The following is a 21,523-nucleotide window of genomic DNA, read 5'->3' on the forward strand; positions in this document are numbered from 1 at the left end:
GCGAACATTTATATCTAAAATATTAATTCACTTTGTCCATTGATCTTTAATGCAGTTTAACAATAATACAAAGTGTATCCTGTGAACATGATGGAAAGGTAATAGACATCAGATATGATTTGTTTTGATAATTTACTAATTAACTTCAGTCAAACTTCAGCTTTGGATATTTAGTGAAAATAAAAAAGTCTGGATTTAAAAGGTTGAAATAGAAATTCTCCATAAGGACCATGAAAATAAGTGAAAAACAAAAAGTATTTATACAAAATATGTACATTGATTTTTAATCAATCAATAAAATCATCACATGAAAGAAGAAAATGATTAGTTTACTGCGACAGGAGAGATGATCAGAGGAGCAGAGTTTCCACCAAAGACATTAGAACCAGGATCAAAGTACGGGAAGAGTTTCTCAGTGAAGGAGCAGCCAGTGAAGAAGTAGATGAGAGCTGCAGCTTCTACGTCATAAAAGGAGACCACACCCTCCTCATAGTCCACAAACACCCCCACCTTCTGAAGACCAGACTTCAGAGAGAAAACAACTCGAGGATCATCAGAGGCTTTGTATTTATTTCCATCAATCAAACGTATGATCCAGTAACCATTGTGAGGACTCAGTAAGGTGATTCCCTTCCTGGTGACAGACTCTCTGATCACTCCTAAAAACCACTCAGTCTTTCTTTCAACCTGAACCTCAAAGTAGAATCTGCCTGAAGAGAAACTCTGCTTTGTTATAACACAGAACCCATAATAAAATCTCTCTGGGTTGTTTGGGAGATTCTTCTTCACATCACCACGTTTCACTTGTTTCCCATCATCAGACAGGATGAGTCGACGATGAGCTGTTTCAGGATCAAGAGTCACATCCACTGCAAACATCTGGACCCTCTTCAGCTCAGCTTCACCACACCACTTCTTCATCTTTTTACTGAGTGTCTCCTCCAGCTGAGACACAGCTCTCACCACAGTCCCCTCATATGAAGGACAAACACGGACCTCTGTCCAGTCCTTGGTGGGTGGTGGCTGATGGATGTTTAAGGACTGAAGAAGATGGAGGTGGTCTTCAGAGAGAGAGAGCTGCTCCACCTCAGCGCTCCTCTTCATCAGCTCAGAGATTTCCTGGTCCAGCTCTCTGATGAAAGCTTCAGCCTGTTTCTTTGTGGTTTCCTGCTTCTCTTCTATTGTTTTGAGGAGCTCCTTCAAGCCTCTTCCAACAGACTCCATCAGATCAGTGAAGACCTGAACACCTTCTGCTTTCTCTCTGCCTGCATCTTCCTCACTGAGGTCTATAGAGTGTTTGATCTCTTGAATCTTCAGTCTTCTCTTCTGGACCATCTGCTGAATTTCAGCCTCTGTCTTCTTCAGCTCAACCTTCTTTTCTTCATATTCTTCTTTCAGAGGAACATACACATGGTTCTTGTGGTCTAAAACAGTGCAGAGCATGCAGACACATGTCTGGTCGCTCTTACAGAACAGCTCCAGAGGTTTATCGTGCTTCGTACACATCCTGCCTTCCAGGTTCTCCACAGGGTCCATCAGCTGATGTCTCTTCAGGCGTGAAGCTGTCAGATGAGGCTCCAGGTGAGTCTCACAGTAGGAGACCAGACACACCAGGCAGGACTTGAGGGCCTTCACTTTGGTTCCAGTGCAGACGTCACAGGGAACTTCTCCTGGTTTGGACTCTTGTTGCTCTGAGCTGCTGCTGCTGGCTTTCTGCTGAGTGGACTGTCTGAACTGAACAACCATCTCAGAGATGAAGGTGTTGACCCTCAAATCAGGTATGGTGGTGAAGTCCTTCTTACACATTGGACACAGGTTCTGGTCGCTGGTGTTCCAGTGTTCATTGATGCAGTTCATGCAGAAGTTGTGTCCACATGGTGTGGAGACTGGATCAGTGAACACATCCAGACAGATGGAGCACAGGAACTGATCTTCAGATGGACCATAGTTTGCAGAAGCCATGTCTGCACATGTTGTGGAAGAGAATAAATATATATAATTATAATGTGTGGTCATTTGAAAGCAGTGGGATTGTAGCGTGTAACATTGGGTAAAATACTGTGTCTTCATGGTCACTATTCTTGATGAACAGCCCAGAACGTGTCCACATGCTGTGAATAAAGAGCAGCACGCTAACAACGCTCTGCTTACTTGGTGACAAACATGTAGCATCTCATTTAGATGATTGACACTAGAAGCCTCCAGCAGGTTCCTGTTGAACACGTTTAACGTGACGCAGCAAGAGGAAACAGAGGAAGGGATCAGGAAACAGAGAGAGACTAAAGTTTAAAGCACAGAGATTTAGCTCCAAGTGACTGAAGTCCTGGGACAGTTTGAAGCTGTTACACTGAGTTACTGTATCGTGGGACTGTGGATAAACACACAGGCTTTTATTGTTGACATTCTATCAAGTAGGAAGTGAACACAGAGGAACTTACAGAGGAAGTTGTGTGTTCTTCCTGCTTGTTGAAGGTGTAAATGTGACCAGCTGTACTCACCTGTGTTCTCAAGAGACTCTGCTGTGTTGCTGAGGAACACCTGATGACGTCACTTTGACTTTTCTCTCACAAACACGGAGACTTGTCTTCACTGCAGCGCGTCTGCCTTTCTGACCAACTTAACTTTCGTTTCTGGAGAGTGACGCGGAAGCTCCGCCCCTCCGTGTAGCCCCGCCTCTTACTGGAGCGTCATCTGCTGGTGACATTTGTTTCCTCCCTCTGATTCATTCTGATTGGTGGAGGAGTCAGTTTTAAAGGAATAGCTAAAATTGGAGAAAAAATATTGCTTCAACTGTCTCTGTTTTTTAATGAGTAAATTGTATTAATAAATGTGAGTGACTAAGTTTAAAGTACTAAAATACTACTCAGTAAAGGTTTATCAAATCCGATTTGAGGAAATAAACAGTCACCATGTGGTATCACTAATATTATTCTCATTTACGTTTTCTCCTGTCCAAAAGGCTCTTAATATTATTTAAACATGACACAGCACACATTGTGAATTCTTTATTCTATAAAACCAATAATATTTCTCTCTGGTTTACCAGTTACCCTCCATATGCTTTTATTTTGAAGAGGACTTCAGTGATCAGCTGGTGGCTTTTCTCCGGCTCCTTATTGGACGATGGAGTTTGGATGGAGGATTGCTCCCAGCAGTTGGAGCCTGTGAGAGCCTGCAGGTATCAAATGAAAACCAGAAGCTTCTTCTCCTGCAACGGACTTTACTGCAATGAATTTCCACAGCAGACGAATGTCATTCATTACAAAACATGATTTTATTCTCTTTACAGCATCTGTTTTAGTCACTGACGTACTGTACATCAACCTCCTCTAAACGTGTGAGTAACGCCGTTTAAAAACTAAATAATCTGGTGATTATATCGTTCAAAACACAAAATGAACAGCCGTCCAAAGTGCTTCATGTAAAGCATTTAAAACAAAAATAATGAAAGAAAATAAACTAAAACAAACGGTGCAATTATATCAAAAGCCCAGTGATTAACAAAGTAAAATCAACATTCCTCACATTTGTCTTTAAGAAGCAAAACCATCAAACAAATCCAGTCTTTTGTCAGTAAACTCTTCCAGTTCCTGTTTTCACATCTTATGACTCACTGGATGACAGAATAATGATCAAAGAACACGATACTAAAGAAAATGTACATTTGTTGCCATAAATGAGGATCTTGATCCACCTGTGATTGTTTAGTTTTTATGTCTTCAATCAAATCCCACAGTGTCTGCATTAGATTCTGTATTTGATTGTTTCAAATCAACCTTTTTGACAAAATTTGGGAAGATTATTTAGTATGATGTTTCGCTGGCAACGCTTAAAAAAAATCCTAAAATTAAGATCAGACATTTTGATTGACGGGAGAGATGATCAGAGGGGCGGCGTTCTGACCCCTGTCGTTCCTGCAGGGACTGAAGAACGGGAAGAGCTTCTCAGTGAAGGAGCCGCCAGTGAAGGAGTAGATGAGAGCTGCAGCTTCTACGTCATAAAAGGAGACCACACCCTCCTCATAGTCCACAAACACCCCCACCTTCTGAGGACCAGACTTCACAGAGAGAACAACCGACGGGCCGGCGAGAGCTTTGTATTCATTTCCGTTCCTCAGCCATATGGTCCGGTATCCATCTTCAGGTGTCATGGTAACGGGTCCCTTTCTGTACACCGACTCGCTGACCACGCCTAAGATCCATTTGGGTTTCCCTCTGACCCGAACCTCAAAGTAGGATCTGCCCGAGGAGAAGCTCTGCTTGGCCACAACAAAGTTATAATGAGAAAATCTCTCTGGGTTGTTTGGGAGATTCTTCTTCACATCTCCGTGTTTCACTTGTTTCCCATCGTCAGACAGGAGGAGTTCAGGATGAGCTGTTTCAGGATCAAGAGTCACATCCACTGCAAACTTCTGGACCCTCCTCAGCTCAGCCTCAGCGAACAGCCTCTTCATCTCCGTGCTGAGGTTCTTCTCCAGCTGGAGCAGAGCGCTCACCACGGTCCCCTCGTAGGACGGCGGCTGGACGCTGACCTCCGTCCAGTCCTTGGTGGGTGGACCGGCGTTTAGGTACTGGAAGCTTTGAAGGAGGTGGACGTGGTCTCCGGACAGGGAGACCTTCTCCAGCTCAGCGCTCCTCTTCTTCAGCTCGCAGACTTCCCGCTCCAGCTCTTTAATGAAAGCTTCAGCCTGTTTCTGCGTGGTTTTCTGCTCCTCTTCTATCGCTTTGATGAGCTCGCTCAGGCCTCTATCGAGAGACTTCTTCAGGGAAGTGAAGACCCGAACGCTCTCTGCTGCCTCCATGTGGGCGTTCTTTTTAATACGCTTCACCGAGTGTTTGAACACCTGAATCTTCAGCTCTCTCCTCTGGATCATCTGCTGTAACTCCACCTTTTTCATCACCAATTCTGCGTTCTTCTCGTCATACTCTTCTTTCAGAGGAACAATCTTGTGCATCTTGTGGTCTAAGGCGGGGCAGTGCGTGCAGACACACGTCTGGTCGCTCTTACAGAACAGCTCCAGAGGTTTATCGTGCTTCGTACACATCCGGCCTTCCAGGTTCTCCACAGGTTCGATCAGCTGATGTTTCCTCAGGCGTGAAGCTGTCAGATGAGGCTCCAGGTGAGTCTCACAGTAGGAGGCCAGACACACCAGGCAGGACTTGAGGGCCTTCACTTTGGTTCCAGTGCAGACGTCACAGGGAACTTCTCCTGGTTTGGACTCTTGTTGCTCTGAGCTGCTGCTGCTGGCTTTCTGCTGAGTGGACTGTCTGAACTGAACAACCATCTCAGAGAGCAAGGTGTTGACCCTCAAATCAGGTCTGGTGGTAAAAGCCTTGTTACACAAGGGACACTGGCACTTGTAAATAGAACTCCAGTGTTTGGTGATGCAGTTCATGCAGAAGTTGTGTCCACATGGTGTGGAGACTGGATTAGTGAACACGTCCAGACAGATGGAGCATCGAAACTGGTCTTCATACAGCAGACAGCTGACAGCTGACATCTCTACATACGGAGGACAAAGGTCACAGCATGATAACATGTTTTATTTGAATAAGAGTTGTAAAAGAATGATAACTGCAGCATTTGAAGAAATGATATTATTGAATTCTCCAGGCCTTCTCCACATGAAGTGAATAGAGCGCAGCTTCTTGTTTGCTTCAAGCAGAAGGTTTTCTGTTAACTTCAGTTATTGAAACACAGTAAACATCATCAGGTGAACTCACCAATATTTGGGTCAGTTGTTGAGAAGGAATTGACGAAATCGTTTTAATATTTCTTTAAACGGGAACGCAGGAGTCTGCAGCTCTGGGCTGACAAAAGTTAAGTTTCATTTACGCACTATGACGTTGAAGCACCGCCTCCTAAAGCAGCCTTGTTACTCAGGCTCTATCTACCAATCAGCAAAATCAACTATAATCCTCTGCAGCTCTGCAACAAACACTGTGTCTGCTCACTGTTAGTCCTGTAAAGGGCAATCTTGTGTCTTATTTTCACACGTAGTTGTTAATAAATGAGAGGCGGAAGTTCTCTGAAATGTGTTGTTATCCTCTCTGGTGGTCACTGGAGGGAACACATCTGAGGCGTTTCAGAGAAAAACTCTCCAGTTTCAAAATAAAAGGCTTTGGAAAGAAATATTGCATCATGCCTCATCTTATGTTGGATAAGTCCTATTGTCGTTATTTTTAATGTTGATATACACTAATGAGTAGTTTCATAATACATCTGTCAAAATGTTTACACTATAGATTAATTAGTACATCGGAAAGGTAGCATATAAAGGGAGTCAATAAGAATGCAATGAAAATAATCAAGAAAGACTAAGCCAGTGTACATCTACTTCATTCTCATTGGACTCATGTACTAATCCTATAGGCAGAATCAATACAGATCTAAAAAACAAAACTTGACAAGAGTTCAACATATTATGAAAGTTCTCTACAAACATACTTATTTTAAAACCGTGTATCTTTATTTTGAAAAGGCATAACGGAAGTAAGACACACTTCTTTTGTTATCTAACTTGATTCTAAAGGTGCCATCCCGTGAACACAAACTTCTCCGGTTAAGTACCGTCTTTAGCCAATGACCCCGATTCTGTGAGGGCGGTTACGGATCTAAACGTCCGTGCGAGGCTCGTCAGACACCGGGCAGCTCGGTCCATCGACCCGCTCCCATTTCTTTACAGCCTCTGCGGATGCTAGCTCCGGCTAGCCAGAAGCTAACGTCTCCGTAGCTACGAAGTCGCCACACAAGGAGGAGGACGAACCGCGCTGACACAAGTCCCGGCGATTCTTGTTTGTTTATTATTTAGTGTATTCCCGCCCCCCCCTGCCCCGCATCCCCCCCCCACTGGTGCTCCGCCAGAGCGGTGAGTGATGTGGAAAGTAACTTTTCAGGCGTTAGGTTTTTTGCTGGTGGCCTGGTTCTTCGGGAACTTTGTTCTCGATTGGTTTCACCAAAACGACGTAGAACCCCGAACGCAGAACAGCCCGGACCCGAGCCGAGCGCCGGACCCGAGCCGAGTGCCGAACCCGAGCCGAGCCCCGGAGAGCCCGAACCCGAGCCCGAGCCGAACCCCGACGAGCCCCAACCGAGCGCCGGAGAGCCCGGACCAGAGCTGTTTCTGCCATGTGAGTCTGAGTGACGTCCACCGGGGGCTCGCGGAACCGTGTGTGTTCGAGACGTAGTTGTTTCGAAGGGTCTTCATTATTTCACGTTAGGACTTAAAACGCTCCCATTCTGGAAACGTTCTAGCACGTTCGGTCCTCTTAAAATGACGTCACCGAGGGTGTGAGCGTGTGTTGTTTGCGAGCAGCAACACCCACCATCGATAAGATTAGATAAGATATTCCTTTATTAGTCAATTCACAGAATCACGGCAGCAAAGCACACGAGATGCATGGTGAAAAAAAACAAGAGCAGCAGCAGTAATAATAACAAAAATAAAAGACCACAGCAACTAAATATAGTAGGACCTAAATATATGTATATGTACACACAGTGCACGCCAGTTGTTATTGCACATTGTCATTTTATTGCGCATATATGTGAGTGTTCTTTGGTAATGTTCTGTGGTTCACTGGGTGCAGCCTGGCGGCAGCAGGAAGGAAGGACCTGCGGTACTTCTCTCTGTGAAAGTCCGATACCAGTTATTTAATCTTCGCTCGGTTGTAATATATAGATATATATCTAGATATGGATATATATCTATATACATTAGCTTTAGCCTGCATATTCACGAGGGAAACGTTACCACCTTATTATTATTTTGTATTAATAACTGTTTTTTAAGACTAATTAGCATGATACAGTTAACCTTCACGTCACTTTGTAAGTTAAATTGAATAAACTTACATTACAGGACGGTCACATCATGTGTTTATCTAAAAAAAATACACACAATTCTTCCGTTACAGTCGTTGACTTAACTGCTGTGTCGTCATACGACAATTTACCAAAATGTAGGCTTTTCAATTAATACAAATTTAGAAGACGATTCATTTTTTTAAAAAGAACAGTTAAAATATTGAAAAATGAAAACGTCTGGACCTTAGACACCGCTTGTTATTTTGATCCAAACGGCTGTTCTTGCCGTTAGCGAGTAGCTCAGCGTGGTGTGCCGTGATTGGTTGTCGCAGAGCCTCCGCCCCGCCTCGCCCCGCCCTCCCCTGGGAGTTGTAGTCTTTTCGCGCCGCACCCAACGATCGCCCCCGACGGCCTCAGCCGCCGGAAGCGGACTACGAACCGCGAGCCGCCGGCGGGGAGGGGCGGGGCTTAAGCGTCTGACAGCCGGTTGTTTGGAGGCGGGGGCTCCGCAGCGTGCGACCGGAGGTCCGAAGCGACAAACCCCGCAGACAGCCGCCGCCGCTGCCGCTGCGACATCTGGCCACCAAGCTCACTTGAGAGGAAGTTTCAATTCGAGTTACACAGAAGTGGCGGAACAGAAAGATGCTGAGGGGGATTGTCCTCTTCCTGCCTTTCGTGGTGCTCGGTGGAGGGCTGTACTCGGAGGTTTGGTTTTATTTTGAAGAGTTTGGTTCTTTTCCTGAGGGCTTTCCAGGTGTTTTTCTCAATGTGCGAGGGCAGAAGATGACACGGTTCTGACAAACTTGAATATGAGTGGGGGGGAAGAAAAAAAAAGGTTTTAAATAAGTAGCAGATCAGTATTTCTAGCATGTACCAAAAGATGGCTCCTAATGCTCAGTCATATCTCAGTCTAACATTTAATGTTGTCCTGTAATTTAAATGTGGGTTCATTTTTTTTTTTTTAAATGAAAAGGAGATTATGGCATTCAAATAAAGGGAAGTGCTTCCGAACTTCCTCGGTCTTTAAATAGAAGTCTTTCTGTGTAATTTGTCACTGTTATAACATATGAACTACTTTAACAACTACAAAATTAAAATGTAATAATAATTTAGAGCAATTTCTCTTTTTCGCTTGTTAGACCAGCTGTTAGCAAATATTTAGTTAACATTGATCCCCATTAAAACAACATCAGTAATTTGAAGTTTCTACTGCTTAGCAACCAGTTATGATCAAACACTGACATGGTCATCGATTGTTTTACACGTCTGTTTAAGTCACTTTAGATGTACTTTAGTAACGGCTCAGTATTTCACCAGGTACTGTGTCGTAGGCTGTGTGACCATTAGGAGGTTTATTAATCAAGGCTTTTTAAAATTCATTTTTTTTACATTTTAGAGACCAAACAATTCATCTGGTTTTCCGCTTTTTGTCGCTCACAAGATGCGCTCTGCTTCATCCACTCAAAGCAGGTGGATTAAAGCAGCAGCAGCAGCAGGCGGTGTCACGTAGAGCAAAGCCTCCCCACCACACCCGGGTGGTGTTAACGCCCCCCCCACCCCTCCAACCCCACCTTTTAATGCCATCCTCTGTTTACTGAGCTCCTTCAGGGTCTCACATTGTAACGTGTCAGAGGGATGAATCTTGAATGTGTGGCTTCAGGTAACAGACGCGGTGGATGTATTATGTATGGAAAGGGCCTCCTGCTGTGAAGGAGGGGGGGGGGGGGCGGCATGTGGGATTGTTGGTGTTGGAAGTAGATTTAAAATAAGAATACAACTTTATATTTTAGTTGTGCAGCCGTTGATTCTTTTCACCTGCAGGCGTTAGCTGTTAATTCAGTGCCTTCTCTTTTTTTTTTTATTTAACAAGGATGAATGCAAACTCATGCAAATGCATATTTATTTATCTCGACTCGCATCTTGCTCGCGCGGTGGTGATCGACTTCCCGCCGCAGCACTTCTCATTTGTTTGGAGATGATTCATTGAGATAAATAAGTGAGCGAGACGGTGCAGCAGATGAAGACACGACGACATGTTGCGTAACAGAGTATCAAAACTGTCCCTTGGCGGAGCATCTAAATGGTGTTGTGTTTATTGCGAGTCTTGCTTGTGACGTTAAACCAACCGTCTCCGCCTCAGCTGACGGGGGTCCTGGACGACTGCTTCTGCGACGTGGAAAGCATCGACGTGTTCAACAACTTCAAGCTTTACCCTCGCATCAAGAGGCTGACGGAGAAAGACTACTTCAGGTACTACAGGGTAAGAGCTCCACCTTCACCTTGTGACTGACGAGCACAAAGTCATTTCCCTGCAGCACCATTTTCCAAACAGACACTTAATACTGTAATTATTTATTGTGTGTTTACGAGTAAGAGTCTGATGACCCTTGCTTGTTGTTGCCGGGCAACCTTTCCCCTCAAGAAGGGAAATAACATCTGGATCGCTCACGATCTGTTGTATTTCCTGGTGGTAAACGCGTGGTTTTCGGGGCTCTCGGGGGGAGGCTCCTCTCCTCCGGCCGCCCCACGCCGTTAATTAGGCCGGGAGGAGGCCGGTAACCGGTAGAGGCCGCGCCCCTGATTATCAGGTTCTCGGCGTTCTCAAAGACAAACACAACCCGTTTTGTGTGAAATCTTTGTGTTTGAACGTCTGCAGTAAACCAGATTGGAGTTTTTGGTCCCGTTGGGTCGTTTTAGCCGGACAGGAGCGGCGATCGGTGTGTTTTTATGAAGTATTGTGAAATACTTTTAACAGTTTCCACAGTAGTTGAGCAGCAGTAGTACTTTAAGGTCGTTCTGTTTTACCTCATCGGCTCTGCTGAACTCGTATTTCAGCTCGCTGATTAATTAAAGGTCGAGTTCAGGAACCATTTATCAAACCTGTCAGTCAAGAAATGTTTTCAAGTGCTTTCTCAATGTTGCAATTGTGAATTAGATGACATTTAATTTAACGTATTCTCTAGTATCATCACGGAAGCATGTTTTTACACAAACAGAATCCAAAAGCTGTGTTTTTAAAGCAGTTATTAAAAAAGTCTGTCTCTTATGGATGAATCTCCATTATGGATTGGTTGTTTTTTTATTTTAAATAGTGAGCTTTGTCCAACCAACTGTGAAACTCAAGATTTGTTACAGTAATTTAAAAAAAGAATATCTCTGGAACCATTAAACGGTAATCAAAGTAGTCTTCCGTCCATCCCTAGTAGCATTCAGATGTTTCCATTTGTTCATATAAATACTTCTAGTAATAATGAGGTGACTCCGATCCGAATGAAAAGAGTAAGAAGTGAGTCTTCTCCTCTCCAGGTGAACCTGAAGCGGCCGTGTCCCTTCTGGCCCGACGATGGACATTGTTCCATCAAAGACTGTCATGTGGAACCCTGTCCAGAGGTCAGAGGTCAACCACACACACACACACACACACACACACACACACACACGCACACATTAAGAGTGATGACGCAGTACATCCCAGCTACATGGTACCTGACAAGTTGGATCGCTTGTAAAAAATACAAAAGGAGCAATACATGGGGAGAGAATGGCTTTAACATCCAATTGAATGACTGCATCATAATAATAATAATAATTATAACAGTTTATTTATTGAGCTCTTGTGAAGCACCAGAAAATGTCTTTGTTTCATTCTAGTCTGTTAACCTGTATTTTTTATATCATTTTTAGTGAATTACTTTGGTTTCACAGAATGTTTGGCTTCTAATAGCGTCTTTAATGGCGTCGTCATGGTGATGATTTTGGGCTTCATTGGTTGAGCGGTTGAGGGAAAGCGGCCTCACGTTTCCTCTGCGTTGTGTTTCACAGAGTAAGATCCCAGTGGGCATCAAGTCGGGGAACTACAACAAGGTGAGAATGAAGACAGCGGATGTTATGAAGTGCAGACATTGACTAATACCCACAATCCTTTGTGTCTGCTTCCCTTTTCACCTTTTTACAGGCACTTTTTTACTTTTTTTCTAAATGACTGTTCTGCTTAATAAAAAAGTAGGAAAGGATTTAAGGCTTAATTTACCTCGGTTCCTACTGAAGACATAAATCTTTAAAAATCCCAACAAAATAGTTTAAACTATTTTAAAAAAAAGTCACAGTAGTTTCGTAAAACATCTGTTGACTGTAAATAGGAGGAAAAAGGATGTAACTTTTGGGACTTTTTCCTCTGCCAGTGTGTGTGTGCAGACACACATACACACACTCGCACACAGTACATTAATCAGCGGTTTTAGACCCGGTGTGGAACAAAACCAGATGGACTTAACACCTGTTCACTTCTGGAAAACAACCCCCCCCCCCCCCTTTCGACTTGTTTAATGGAGTTCAGCAGCAGCTGTGTTTGTTCCAGCACTTTCTGTCTCATTAGCTGATACAGTGACCGCACACACACACACACACACACACTCTGCCCCCGTTCACACTCGACTTATCTGCTCTGACATTTTCCACGCACCTCGTGTTTGTCTTGTGACGACCAAGCGCTGCTCTGGACGCTTCGGTCGAGGTCGAGTGTGTTTCTCTGACCGTCGGCTGGGAAACGTGTGTGTGTGTGTGTGTGTGTGTGCGTGTGTGGAGGACACTGCCTACAGGAGTTTAGGAATCCCGACCAACCCGTCTGCAGCAGGTCGGTCGGGATGCTCTGCACCTGGACTAACGCTCTCTCTCTCCTCTCCGTCTCCAGTACTCTCCTGCGGCCGACCCGACCCCGGACGCGGCGGAGTGCGAGCAGGTCAAAGAGCTGGGCGCCATCAACAGCACCCTGAGGTGACCCCCCGGGGGCCCTTCGCCCCGTCCCTCTTCTCTCTTTTTATCCCCTTCGGCCCGTTTGCTCCGAATGCGAAACGATCTCCAAAACCGGCTCGACTCGAAGGTCTAAAAAGAACCTCACGGGGGAGAAACCAGGAAGGAGAACCGACCTCTTGTGTTTCATGCGTTTCTGGATATTCAGTGTTTATTTGTTTGAAGTCCGCTCGCCAAACTGTAAATCTTTGACAGCGCTGCCGTCTCTTCATTAATCAGTAAACAGGGACTCTGGATCCCTGAAGTTGAGTTAAACCATGAATCCAGTTATTAGCAATTCCCCCTTTTCTGATTTGAATTCATGTGATTAAACACAAGTTCATGGACTCATTGCCAGGAAAGATATAACCAACCCGAACAAAGGACGTTGTTCTCCCGACATCCACCTCCACATTTTGTGCTTTCTTTAAAACATGTTTGATCCTTTTCATATGCATTTATTTCCTGTTCCAGTAACCAGAGCAAACAGGCGTTCGCTGACTGGGCGAGACACGACGACGCGCAGGACCACTTCTGTGAGCTGGATGGTGAGGACACGTGACCCGCTGAACCCGATCGCTCCCTTCCTCGTCCTGCGTCGCCATAGCAACGCCTGAGTTATCCAAATCCACGACAGGATGTTTCTTTTTTTTTTTTCATCTCTCTCCTGTGTGTGTGTGTGTGTGTGTGTGTGTGTGTGTGTGTGTGTGTGTGTGTGTGTGTGTGTGTGTGTGTGTGTGTGTGTGTGTGTGTGTGTGTGTGTGTGTGTGTGTGTGTGTGTGTGTGTGTGTGTGTTAGATGAAAGCTCTCCAGATTCTGAGTACGTGGATCTGCTGCTGAATCCGGAGCGGTTCACTGGGTACAAAGGTCCTTCAGCCTGGAGAGTGTGGAACAGCATCTACGAGGAAAACTGCTTCAAGTGAGTCTCACACAGACAGAGTGATCTGCTGATGAAACCCTTTCTTCATGACGCTCCTGAGGGGAAAGTTTTAACCTTTGGTATCATTGATTGGTCTTACAATGAATTCTTATTTCCCTGCTCAAAACGCACCGGCTGTTTTTAACTGAATCGCATACCAAATGTTCCCAGAAGGACAATAAAGAGCTGAAGTCTGCATTTTAAATGGTGTTAGTGTGTTAGTTAGCAGTGTTTCTGATACAACATCGACTTTTACTCTGTGTTCAAACAGATTACTGACAGCTCTAAAACAAAAATGTAGCTGAAAACTTCTTCTCTGTCCTGTTTATTTCATAACAAATGGTCAAATATCAAGTTGTAAATGTGCCTCCTGCCAGTTTGACTGTAAACTTCAAAATGGTCATTGATTGTTACCATTTGTGTTTGTCTACAGGCCCAGATCGGTGTACCGACCTTTGAACCCTCTGGTTCCGAGCAGAGGTGAGTCAATAATAAATAAATAAAGCCCATGTTTCATTAGCTTCAGTTTCTACAAACTAAAAAGAAAATAAAAACTTTGCTCAAATTCATAATCGTATTCACACTATTTTACATTTCTCCTTTACACAACGATTGACAACTTGTGTTTGATTAGGTTTCAATGTATTGAAGTCAAAATCACGTTCAAAGAATCATTGATTTTGCGTCTAGTCAATCAATCAATGACGTAAAAGCAGAAACCTCAGCTAGTGAACAACATCTCTGCTTCACATCTTTACCCATAATGCCTCACAGCGGACAGGAAATGCAATGCAGCCCATTAAGGAAATGTGCGTCTTAGATGTTAATGATAGCGACGGTCTGACGGAGCTTTGTTCTCTTTGTCTTTCTGTCTTCAGGAGACGACGACGGTGAGTAAAACTTCACCATCTTCACCTCAATTTTTTTTTTGGTGTGAAAAAGAAACTCAGAACTGAGGCGCCTTTTGTGTTCTGTGTTGCAGGAGAGAGCTTCTACACGTGGCTGGAAGGTGAGAACCTCCTGCCAGCTCTCCACCTCCATCATAAATGTTCTGCATCTCCTGAAAAGTCCTGCAGCCGACGGGAGACTTAAGAACACGCGTCTCTCTGGTTTTGCTCCTCTGGATGAAAAACGCGCCCCCCTCCCTCACTGCTCTCCTCTCTCGCGTCCTCAGGCCTGTGTTTGGAGAAGCGAGTTTTCTACCGACTCATCTCGGGCCTCCACAGCAGCATCAACATCCACCTGTGCGCCCAGTACCTGCTGGACGGTACGTCTGGTCGGGCCCGTGGCGTTGACTTGGCGTGTTGGATTCAGTCGTCCACGAGAAACGTATTTCGAATGTCTTCTCTTTGCCCCCCCCCCCCAGAGGGCTGGGACCGCTCCGTGTGGGGCCCCAACGTCCAGGAGTTCCGGCAGCGCTTCGACACGGCGGAGACGAAGGGCGAGGGCACGCGGCGCCTGAAGAACCTCTACTTCCTGTACCTGATCGAGCTGCGCGCGCTCTACAAGGTGGCGCCCTACTTCGAGCGGGCCTTCGTCAACCTGTACACGGGGAACCTGCAGGAGGACGCGGCCACCAAGGAGCTGCTGCTGCAGGTCTTCGGCGAGATCAGGTGAGACGTCGTGGGGGGGGGGGGCGGGGGCGTCTGGCGCCGTGCTTCTCCTACGAGCAGATCCCCGAGAGACCAAACCGCTGCTTCTGTCTTCCAGAGCTTTCCCGATGCACTTTGACGAGAGGTCAATGTTCGCCGGACACAAGATCGAAGCCAAAATATTAAAGGTGAATCCGTGTGTTTTGCCTTGTTTGCCCCTTTTTTTTGTTTTGTTTTTGTAATTAGATTAAAACGAGGCACCTTTGGTCTGCTCTCGTTTGCCCTTCAGGAGGAATTCCGCCTCCATTTTAAAAACATCTCCCGCATCATGGACTGCGTCGGCTGCAGTAAATGTCGCCTGTGGGGAAAGCTGCAGGTGAGCTCTGAAGCGCCAGGTTTTGCTTTCAGGGGTTAAACATGAACCCAAAGGTGGGGAAGAGGCGCGACCGTGCTGTGATGAAACAAACACCCACACCTGTGTCGCCCCCCCCCCCCCCCCCCCCCCCCCTCCCCAGACTCAGGGCCTCGGCACGGCTCTGAAGATCCTCTTCTCGGAGAAGGAGATCCAGAACCTCCCCGAGCACAGCCCCTCTCAGGGCTTCCAGCTGACCCGGCAGGAGATCGTGGCCCTGCTGAACGGCTTCGCCAGGTACGTACGCGCCGCCGCGCCCCCACCTGTCTGCAGATCTCAGGCGGGGAGGTGCTGAAGTGCACGTAGCAGACGACAGAGGTGGGGCGCTGTGAACTGGGCGATGGCGCCCTCTATGGACCAGCCGCCTTCACTACTCTTTATCCCCCTCTCCCAGGTTGTCCACCAGCATACATCAGCTGCACGTCTTCCGCCTGATGCTGAAGGACAACAGGTAACCCAAGGTGACGCCTCACCTGGCCAGGAGTGGAGCCCCCCCCCCCCCCCCCCCCCCCATCCGGAGAACTGCAATAGTCCAAATTCAAAGAAGGCCTTTTCTTCATGAGCAGCAGGATCAGCGGTGAAACCGAACCCCCCCCCCCACACACTGGCTCCTCCCATTACCCCCCCCCCCCCCCCCGGTTCCTCCTGTAGATGATGAATGTGAACTCAACGTCTTTTCTTCTCTGCTGTAAAACGCGACGTTCTTCCTGTAAACATTTGTTTTAGTCTCTTCTGAGACGTGTAGAAATCAGCCGGTCGTTTGGAAGGAAGTGATGTCACAAACTCGTGAGTCCAGGCAGGTGGGGGGTGGGGGGGGGGGGGTGCGAACCGTGTCTAACAGGAAGTGTCCAAGTTTTCTCTTTCTTTCTACTGACATCACATCCTGTTGGATTCTACGTGAGTCCTTTTAACGGCTCTACGTTAGGGCGCCGTCCTGAGAGAGGGGGGGCGGTCCTCAAAGTGCGTCGCCACGCCGACGCATTTCCTGCTTTCACTTTATTTTATCTGTTTAACTATTTCCTTTTCCTCTACGGTTTGTCGCTCAAAGCCTGAAGGTCTGGGCCAACCTAGAAGGTGTGTGTGTGTGTGTGTGTGTGTGTGTGTGTGTGTGTGTGTGTGTGTGTGTGTGTGTGTGTGTGTGTGTGTGTGTGTGTGTGTGTGTGTGTGTGTGTGTGTGTGTGTGTGTGTGTGTGTGTGTGTGTGTGTGTGTGTGTGTGTGTGTGTGTGTGTGTGTGTGTGTGTGTCAACCGTTGCAGCTATAAGATAATGGACTATGACTTGATTCAGAAGCAGATTTTTGCTATAATTGACTAATAATTCTGTTTGGTTGAAGATGTTGTGTTTCTGTGTATTTTGAACAAAGTGCCGCATCACTTTCTGCGCTTTTATTTTGCTCCAGTCCTTATTCATATAAGAAATTTAGGATTTATTAGATTTTCTGATTATTTTATTTTACATTTCCTCACGGGGGAAAAAGTGTTGGAGGCAGGAAGGTGGAGATCCAGACCAGAACCCTCCGGTTACATTACATATTTTCATTGTTCCGTCGCTCTCTGTGGTTCCTCACATCCTGTCCGTGATTACTCACTTCCTGTCTGTGATTACTCACTTCCTGTCTGTGATTACTCACTTCCTGTCCGTGGTTCCTCACTTCCTGTCCGTGGTTCCTCACTTCCTGTCTGTGGTTCCTCACTTCCTGTCCGTGGTTCCTGACTTCCTGTCTGCGGCTCGATATCGATCAATAAGCAACGTCCATCTATTGGACAAACTGCTTTACAGAAATATTCTTGATTCCAGTCTGAAAAGTTAAAATTGGACCAAAGAGGTTTAAGTTTGGTTTGCAATGTTTTTTCTTATTTTCCTTTTATTGATCCTTCGATCAAGATTCTCCGCCGTGTTGAAGCTTTGTTCTGCTCAGTCAGTTTGAATAAGAGTTACTCTGACATGTCACCTATTATTATTATTATTATTATTATTATTATTATTATTTAATAGTTTTAAAACCTGAAAAAGGAAATCAGATTGAAGTACAAGTATATGAACTCCCAACATAAAGAGTAATATTAAAAGTATAATTATATCTTCTTCTCGGCCTCATCCCGTAGTTTAATGTCCTCCATCGGCTGTTTTTCACAATAAGAGGACATCAATGTTGTCAAAATGAAACGTGTGGATGGAAGCGACCTCTTCTTCCTTTTGCTTTCTCACTTTTTAAATTTAAAATGTAAGAAACTACACTGGAAATTCAAAGAGTGAATTTTAAACGCGTTGAATCGGATGTACTTTTCAAAGTTGTTGTTATTATTATTGCATTTCACAGATTATTTTGCCTCAAACACGTTAAGGACTAAATCCTCTTCTTTTGCTTCCATAGTTAGCGGCTGTAAGAAGTAACGTGTGTTTTCTCGGCTTGTGGAGGTGAGTGATAGGTGATGAGTGAGTGACAGGTGATGAGTGAGTGACAGGTGAGAGAGTGAGACGTGTGCGCGCCTTCTTCCTCCTCGACGCCCTGCAGCAGCTCCACTTCCTTTAAAGTCTTCTCCACACGCTCCTCCGCCTTAAAACTACGTCGCCACTTAAGACAAGAGAAAGGAACCGGCTTCATGTTTGGCTTTAGTTTATAAGAAGCTCTATGGATTATATATAAACTAATATATATATATATATAGTTGCACTTTGTTGATGTGTGGACCTGTTGAATATATTCAAAGAAGAATAAATATTTCTGACACCTGATCTGTTTGAATTTGATTCTTAATGTCCTCATGTTTTGGGGTAAAAGTGACTTCTTGCACTTAAACAAATCCATGTTTTTCTCCTATTCTGAACACAGAAATCACTGTAGTTTTAAGGAATTATCACCCGTATTTGTATGAACTGATGTGAAGATTAATAAATAAATATCTGTGATCAATTGAAAAGGTAAAGGTAACTTGTTCAAGAACAAATGCCCTTTTTTAATCACTTGACTTTATTTGTCATGAGTCCTATTACAAATATACACAAAACAAATCAACATGAGCCAAACTGATTTAATTATTCAAATCACCTTTTCCCCAAAAGTACATTTTGCATCTTTACTATTAATTCACTTTATCCATTGATCTTTAAAGCAGTACAACAATAACACAAAGTGTATCCTTTGAACATGATGGAAAGGTAATAGACATCAGATATTTGTTTAGCTAATTTACTCAAAGTCCCAAATTTAAAGTTAAAAAACATTTTCTCCATGAGGTGTCACAAAATTATTCCCATTAATGAATGAAATCATCACATTAAATTAGAGAATGATCAGAGGAGCAGAGTCTCTATAACCAGGACAGAAGAACGGGAAGAGTTTCTCAGTGAAGGAGCAGCCAGTGAAGGAGTAGATGAGAGCTGCAGCTTCTACATCATAGAAGGAGACCACACCCTCCTCATAGTCCACAAACACCCCCACCTTCTGAAGACCAGACTTCACAGAGAGATCAACTTGAGGATCATCAAGAGCATAGTATTTATTTCCATTTGTCAAACATAGAATCCAGTAACCATTCTGAGGACTCAATGAGATGTTTCCCTTCCTGTCGACAGACTCTCTGATCACTCCTAAAAACCACCGAGTCTTTCCTTCAACCTGAACCTCAAAGTAGAATCTGCCTGAAGAGAAACTCTGCTTTGTTACAACACAGAACCTATTAGAAAATCTCTCTGGGTTGTTTGGGAGATTCTTCTTCACATTACCATGTTTCACTTGTTTCCCATCATCAGACAGGATGAGTTGAGGATGAGCTGTTTCAGGATCAAGAGTCACATCCACTGCAAACATCTGGACCTTCTTCAGCTCAGCTTCAGCAAACCACTTCTTCATCTTTTCACTGAGTGTCTCCTCCAGCTGAGACACAGCTCTCACCACAGTCCCCTCATATGATGGAGGACAAACACGGACCTCTGTCCAGTCCTTGGTGGGTGGTGGCTGATGGATGTTTAAGGACTGGAGAAGATGGAGGTGGTCTTCAGAGCGAGAGAGCTGCTCCACCTCAGCGCTCCTCTTCATCAGCTCAGAGATTTCCTGGTCCAGCTCTCTGATGAAAGCTTCAGCCTGTTTCTTTGTGGTTTCCTGCTTCTCTTCTATTGTTTTGAGGAGATCCTTCAAGCCTCTTTCAACAGACTCCATCAGATCAGTGAAGACCTGAACACCTTCTGCTTTCTCTCTGCCTGCATCTTCCTCACTGAGGTCCATCAGGTGTTTGATCTCCTGAATCTTCAGTCTTCTCTTCTGGATCATCTGCTGGATTTCAGCCTCTGTCTTCTTCAGCTCAACCTTCTTTTCTTCATATTGTTCTTTCAGAGGAACAACATCATGGTTCTTGTGGTCTAAAACAGTGCAGAGCATGCAGACACACGTCTGGTCGCTCTTACAGAACAGCTCCAGATGTTTATCGTGCTTCGTACACATCCTGCCTTCCAGGTTCTCCACAGGGTCCATCAGCTGATGTCTCTTCAGGCGTGAAGCTGTCAGATGAGGCTCCAGGTGAGTCTCACAGTAGGAGGCCAGACACACCAGGCAGGACTTGAGGGCCTTCACTTTGGTTCCAGTGCAGACGTCACAGGGAACTTCTCCTGGTTTGGACTCTTGTTGCTCTGAGCTGCTGCTGCTGGCTTTCTGCTGAGTGGACTGTCTGAACTGAACAACCATCTCAGAGAACATGGTGTTGACCCTCAAATCAGGTCTGATGGTGAAGTCCTTCTTACACATTGGACACAGGTTCTGGTCGCTGGTGTTCCAGTGTTCATTGATGCAGTTCATGCAGAAGTTGTGTCCACATGATGTGGTGACTGGATCAGTGAACACATCCAGACAGATGGAGCACAGGAACTGATCTTCAGATGGACCATAGTTTGCAGAAGCCATGTCTACACATGTTGTGGAAAAGAAGAAATATTTATAATTATAATGTGTTGTCATTTGAAAGCAGTGGGATTGTAGCGTGTAACATTGGGTAAAATACTGTGTCTTCATGGTCACTATTCTTGATGAACAGCCCAGAACGTGTCCACATGCTGTGAATAAAGAGCAGCACGCTAACAACGCTCTGCTTACTTGGTGACAAACATGTAGCATCTCATTTAGATGATTGACACTAGAAGCCTCCAGCAGGTTCCTGTTGAACACGTTTAACGTGACGCAGCAAGAGGAAACAGAGGAAGGGATCAGGAAACAGAGAGAGACTAAAGTTTAAAGCACAGAGATTCAGCTCCAAGTGACTGAAGTCCTGGGACAGTTTGAAGCTGTTACACTGAGTTACTGTATCGTGGGACTGTGGATAAACACACAGGCTTTTATTGTTAACATTCTATCAAGTAGGAAGTGAACACAGAGGAACTTACAAGTTGTGTGTTCTTCCTGCTTGTTGAAGGTGTAAATGTGACCAGCTGTACTCACCTGTGTTCTCAAGAGACTCTGCTGTGTTGCTGAGGAACACCTGATGACGTCACTTTGACTTTTCTCTCAGAAACACGGAGACTTGTCTTCACTGCAGCGCGTCTGCCTCTCTGACCAACTTACCTTTCGTTTCTGGAGAGTGACGTGGAAGCTCCGCCCCTCCGTGTAGCTCCGCCTCTTACTGGAGCGCCATCTGCTGGTGACGTTTGTTTCCTCCCTCTGATTCATGCTGATTGGTGGAGGAGTCATGATGCTTTTTCCTACCAGTCAGTCACGTGACCCCCATCATATTTGTCCTTCGTGTGCATTACATAAACAACTGGGTTAGTTTGGTTAGAAGGTCACATTAATTCCACTCAAAGTGCTGTTTTGACAATGACTGAATGAAAAGGACAATATTATGTATAGAATATTATTTAAAAATGTATCCATGATTTTATTTTTTTGATAAGAGACTCTTCCAGAAATTGTTGTCCCAACTTTTGAGTTAAATAGAAAACATGGGGGGAAAAAAAGTCACCAAGATTTCAGACAGCTATGCTAGCAGCTCTTTGAGGCTAACCTGAATGCTAACACCG

At 45.0% G+C, this 21,523-nt stretch overlaps 4 protein-coding genes across 6 annotated transcripts; 1 reads left to right on the top strand and 3 right to left on the bottom strand.

Moving 5' to 3' along the window:
* Positions 1-191: 191 nt before the first annotated feature.
* LOC119217936 (E3 ubiquitin-protein ligase TRIM21-like) lies at positions 192-2,607 on the bottom strand. Its single transcript, XM_062564461.1, has 2 exons — positions 2,499-2,607; positions 192-1,964 (listed from the first exon to the last, which is right to left on the bottom strand). Exon 2 carries the CDS (start codon positions 1,960-1,962, stop codon positions 325-327), a length of 1,638 nt encoding a protein of 545 aa, XP_062420445.1. The 5' UTR covers positions 1,963-1,964; positions 2,499-2,607; the 3' UTR covers positions 192-324.
* A 598-nt stretch (positions 2,608-3,205) lies between these two features.
* On the bottom strand, positions 3,206-6,408 carry LOC119217941 (E3 ubiquitin-protein ligase TRIM39-like). The gene is made up of 2 exons (XM_037472004.2): positions 5,724-6,408; positions 3,206-5,502 (listed from the first exon to the last, which is right to left on the bottom strand). Exon 2 carries the CDS (start codon positions 5,498-5,500, stop codon positions 3,854-3,856), a length of 1,647 nt encoding a protein of 548 aa, XP_037327901.2. The 5' UTR covers positions 5,501-5,502; positions 5,724-6,408; the 3' UTR covers positions 3,206-3,853.
* A 113-nt stretch (positions 6,409-6,521) lies between these two features.
* ero1b (endoplasmic reticulum oxidoreductase 1 beta) lies at positions 6,522-18,394 on the top strand. Of its 2 annotated transcripts, none has more exons than XM_037472043.2 (16): positions 6,522-7,130; positions 9,947-10,066; positions 11,113-11,196; positions 11,629-11,670; positions 12,497-12,579; positions 13,069-13,142; positions 13,393-13,513; positions 13,947-13,993; positions 14,392-14,403; positions 14,496-14,522; positions 14,688-14,780; positions 14,880-15,126; positions 15,224-15,293; positions 15,395-15,481; positions 15,621-15,754; positions 15,912-18,394. In XM_037472043.2, exons 1-16 carry the CDS (start codon positions 6,876-6,878, stop codon positions 15,970-15,972), a joined length of 1,557 nt encoding a protein of 518 aa, XP_037327940.2. In that variant the 5' UTR covers positions 6,522-6,875; the 3' UTR covers positions 15,973-18,394. The 2 variants fall into 2 exon arrangements, with proteins under 2 accessions (XP_037327940.2, XP_037327941.2); XM_037472044.2 differs by lacking the exon at positions 6,522-7,130 and adding an exon at positions 8,338-8,511 and having other exon boundaries at positions 15,912-18,393.
* Positions 18,395-18,475: 81 nt separating this feature from the next.
* LOC119217953 (E3 ubiquitin-protein ligase TRIM21-like) lies at positions 18,476-21,144 on the bottom strand. Of its 2 annotated transcripts, none has more exons than XM_062564464.1 (2): positions 20,891-21,144; positions 18,476-20,416 (listed from the first exon to the last, which is right to left on the bottom strand). In XM_062564464.1, exon 2 carries the CDS (start codon positions 20,412-20,414, stop codon positions 18,801-18,803), a length of 1,614 nt encoding a protein of 537 aa, XP_062420448.1. In that variant the 5' UTR covers positions 20,415-20,416; positions 20,891-21,144; the 3' UTR covers positions 18,476-18,800. The 2 variants fall into 2 exon arrangements, with proteins under 2 accessions (XP_062420448.1, XP_062420447.1); XM_062564463.1 differs by having other exon boundaries at positions 20,946-21,141.
* Between the last annotated feature and the right edge of the window lie 379 nt (positions 21,145-21,523).

This window comes from Pungitius pungitius, chromosome 9, assembly GCF_949316345.1.
Source record: "Pungitius pungitius chromosome 9, fPunPun2.1, whole genome shotgun sequence".
NCBI classification, from domain to species: Eukaryota; Metazoa; Chordata; class Actinopteri; order Perciformes; family Gasterosteidae; genus Pungitius; species Pungitius pungitius.

What these genes read in the sequence shown, in the direction of transcription:
- LOC119217953 (XM_062564464.1), bottom strand. Translation starts at nt 20,414, where the DNA reads ATGGCTTCTGCAAACTATGGTCCATCTGAAGATCAGTTCCTGTGCTCC.
- LOC119217941 (XM_037472004.2), bottom strand. Translation starts at nt 5,500, where the DNA reads ATGTCAGCTGTCAGCTGTCTGCTGTATGAAGACCAGTTTCGATGCTCC.
- ero1b (XM_037472043.2), top strand. Translation starts at nt 6,876, where the DNA reads ATGTGGAAAGTAACTTTTCAGGCGTTAGGTTTTTTGCTGGTGGCCTGG. An exon ending in CAGGTCTTCGGCGAGATCAG is followed by an intron (nt 15,127 to 15,223) that starts GTGAGACGTCGT and finishes TCTGTCTTCCAG; the next exon opens with AGCTTTCCCGATGCACTTTG. An exon ending in TCGAAGCCAAAATATTAAAG is followed by an intron (nt 15,294 to 15,394) that starts GTGAATCCGTGT and finishes TTTGCCCTTCAG; the next exon opens with GAGGAATTCCGCCTCCATTT.
- LOC119217936 (XM_062564461.1), bottom strand. Translation starts at nt 1,962, where the DNA reads ATGGCTTCTGCAAACTATGGTCCATCTGAAGATCAGTTCCTGTGCTCC.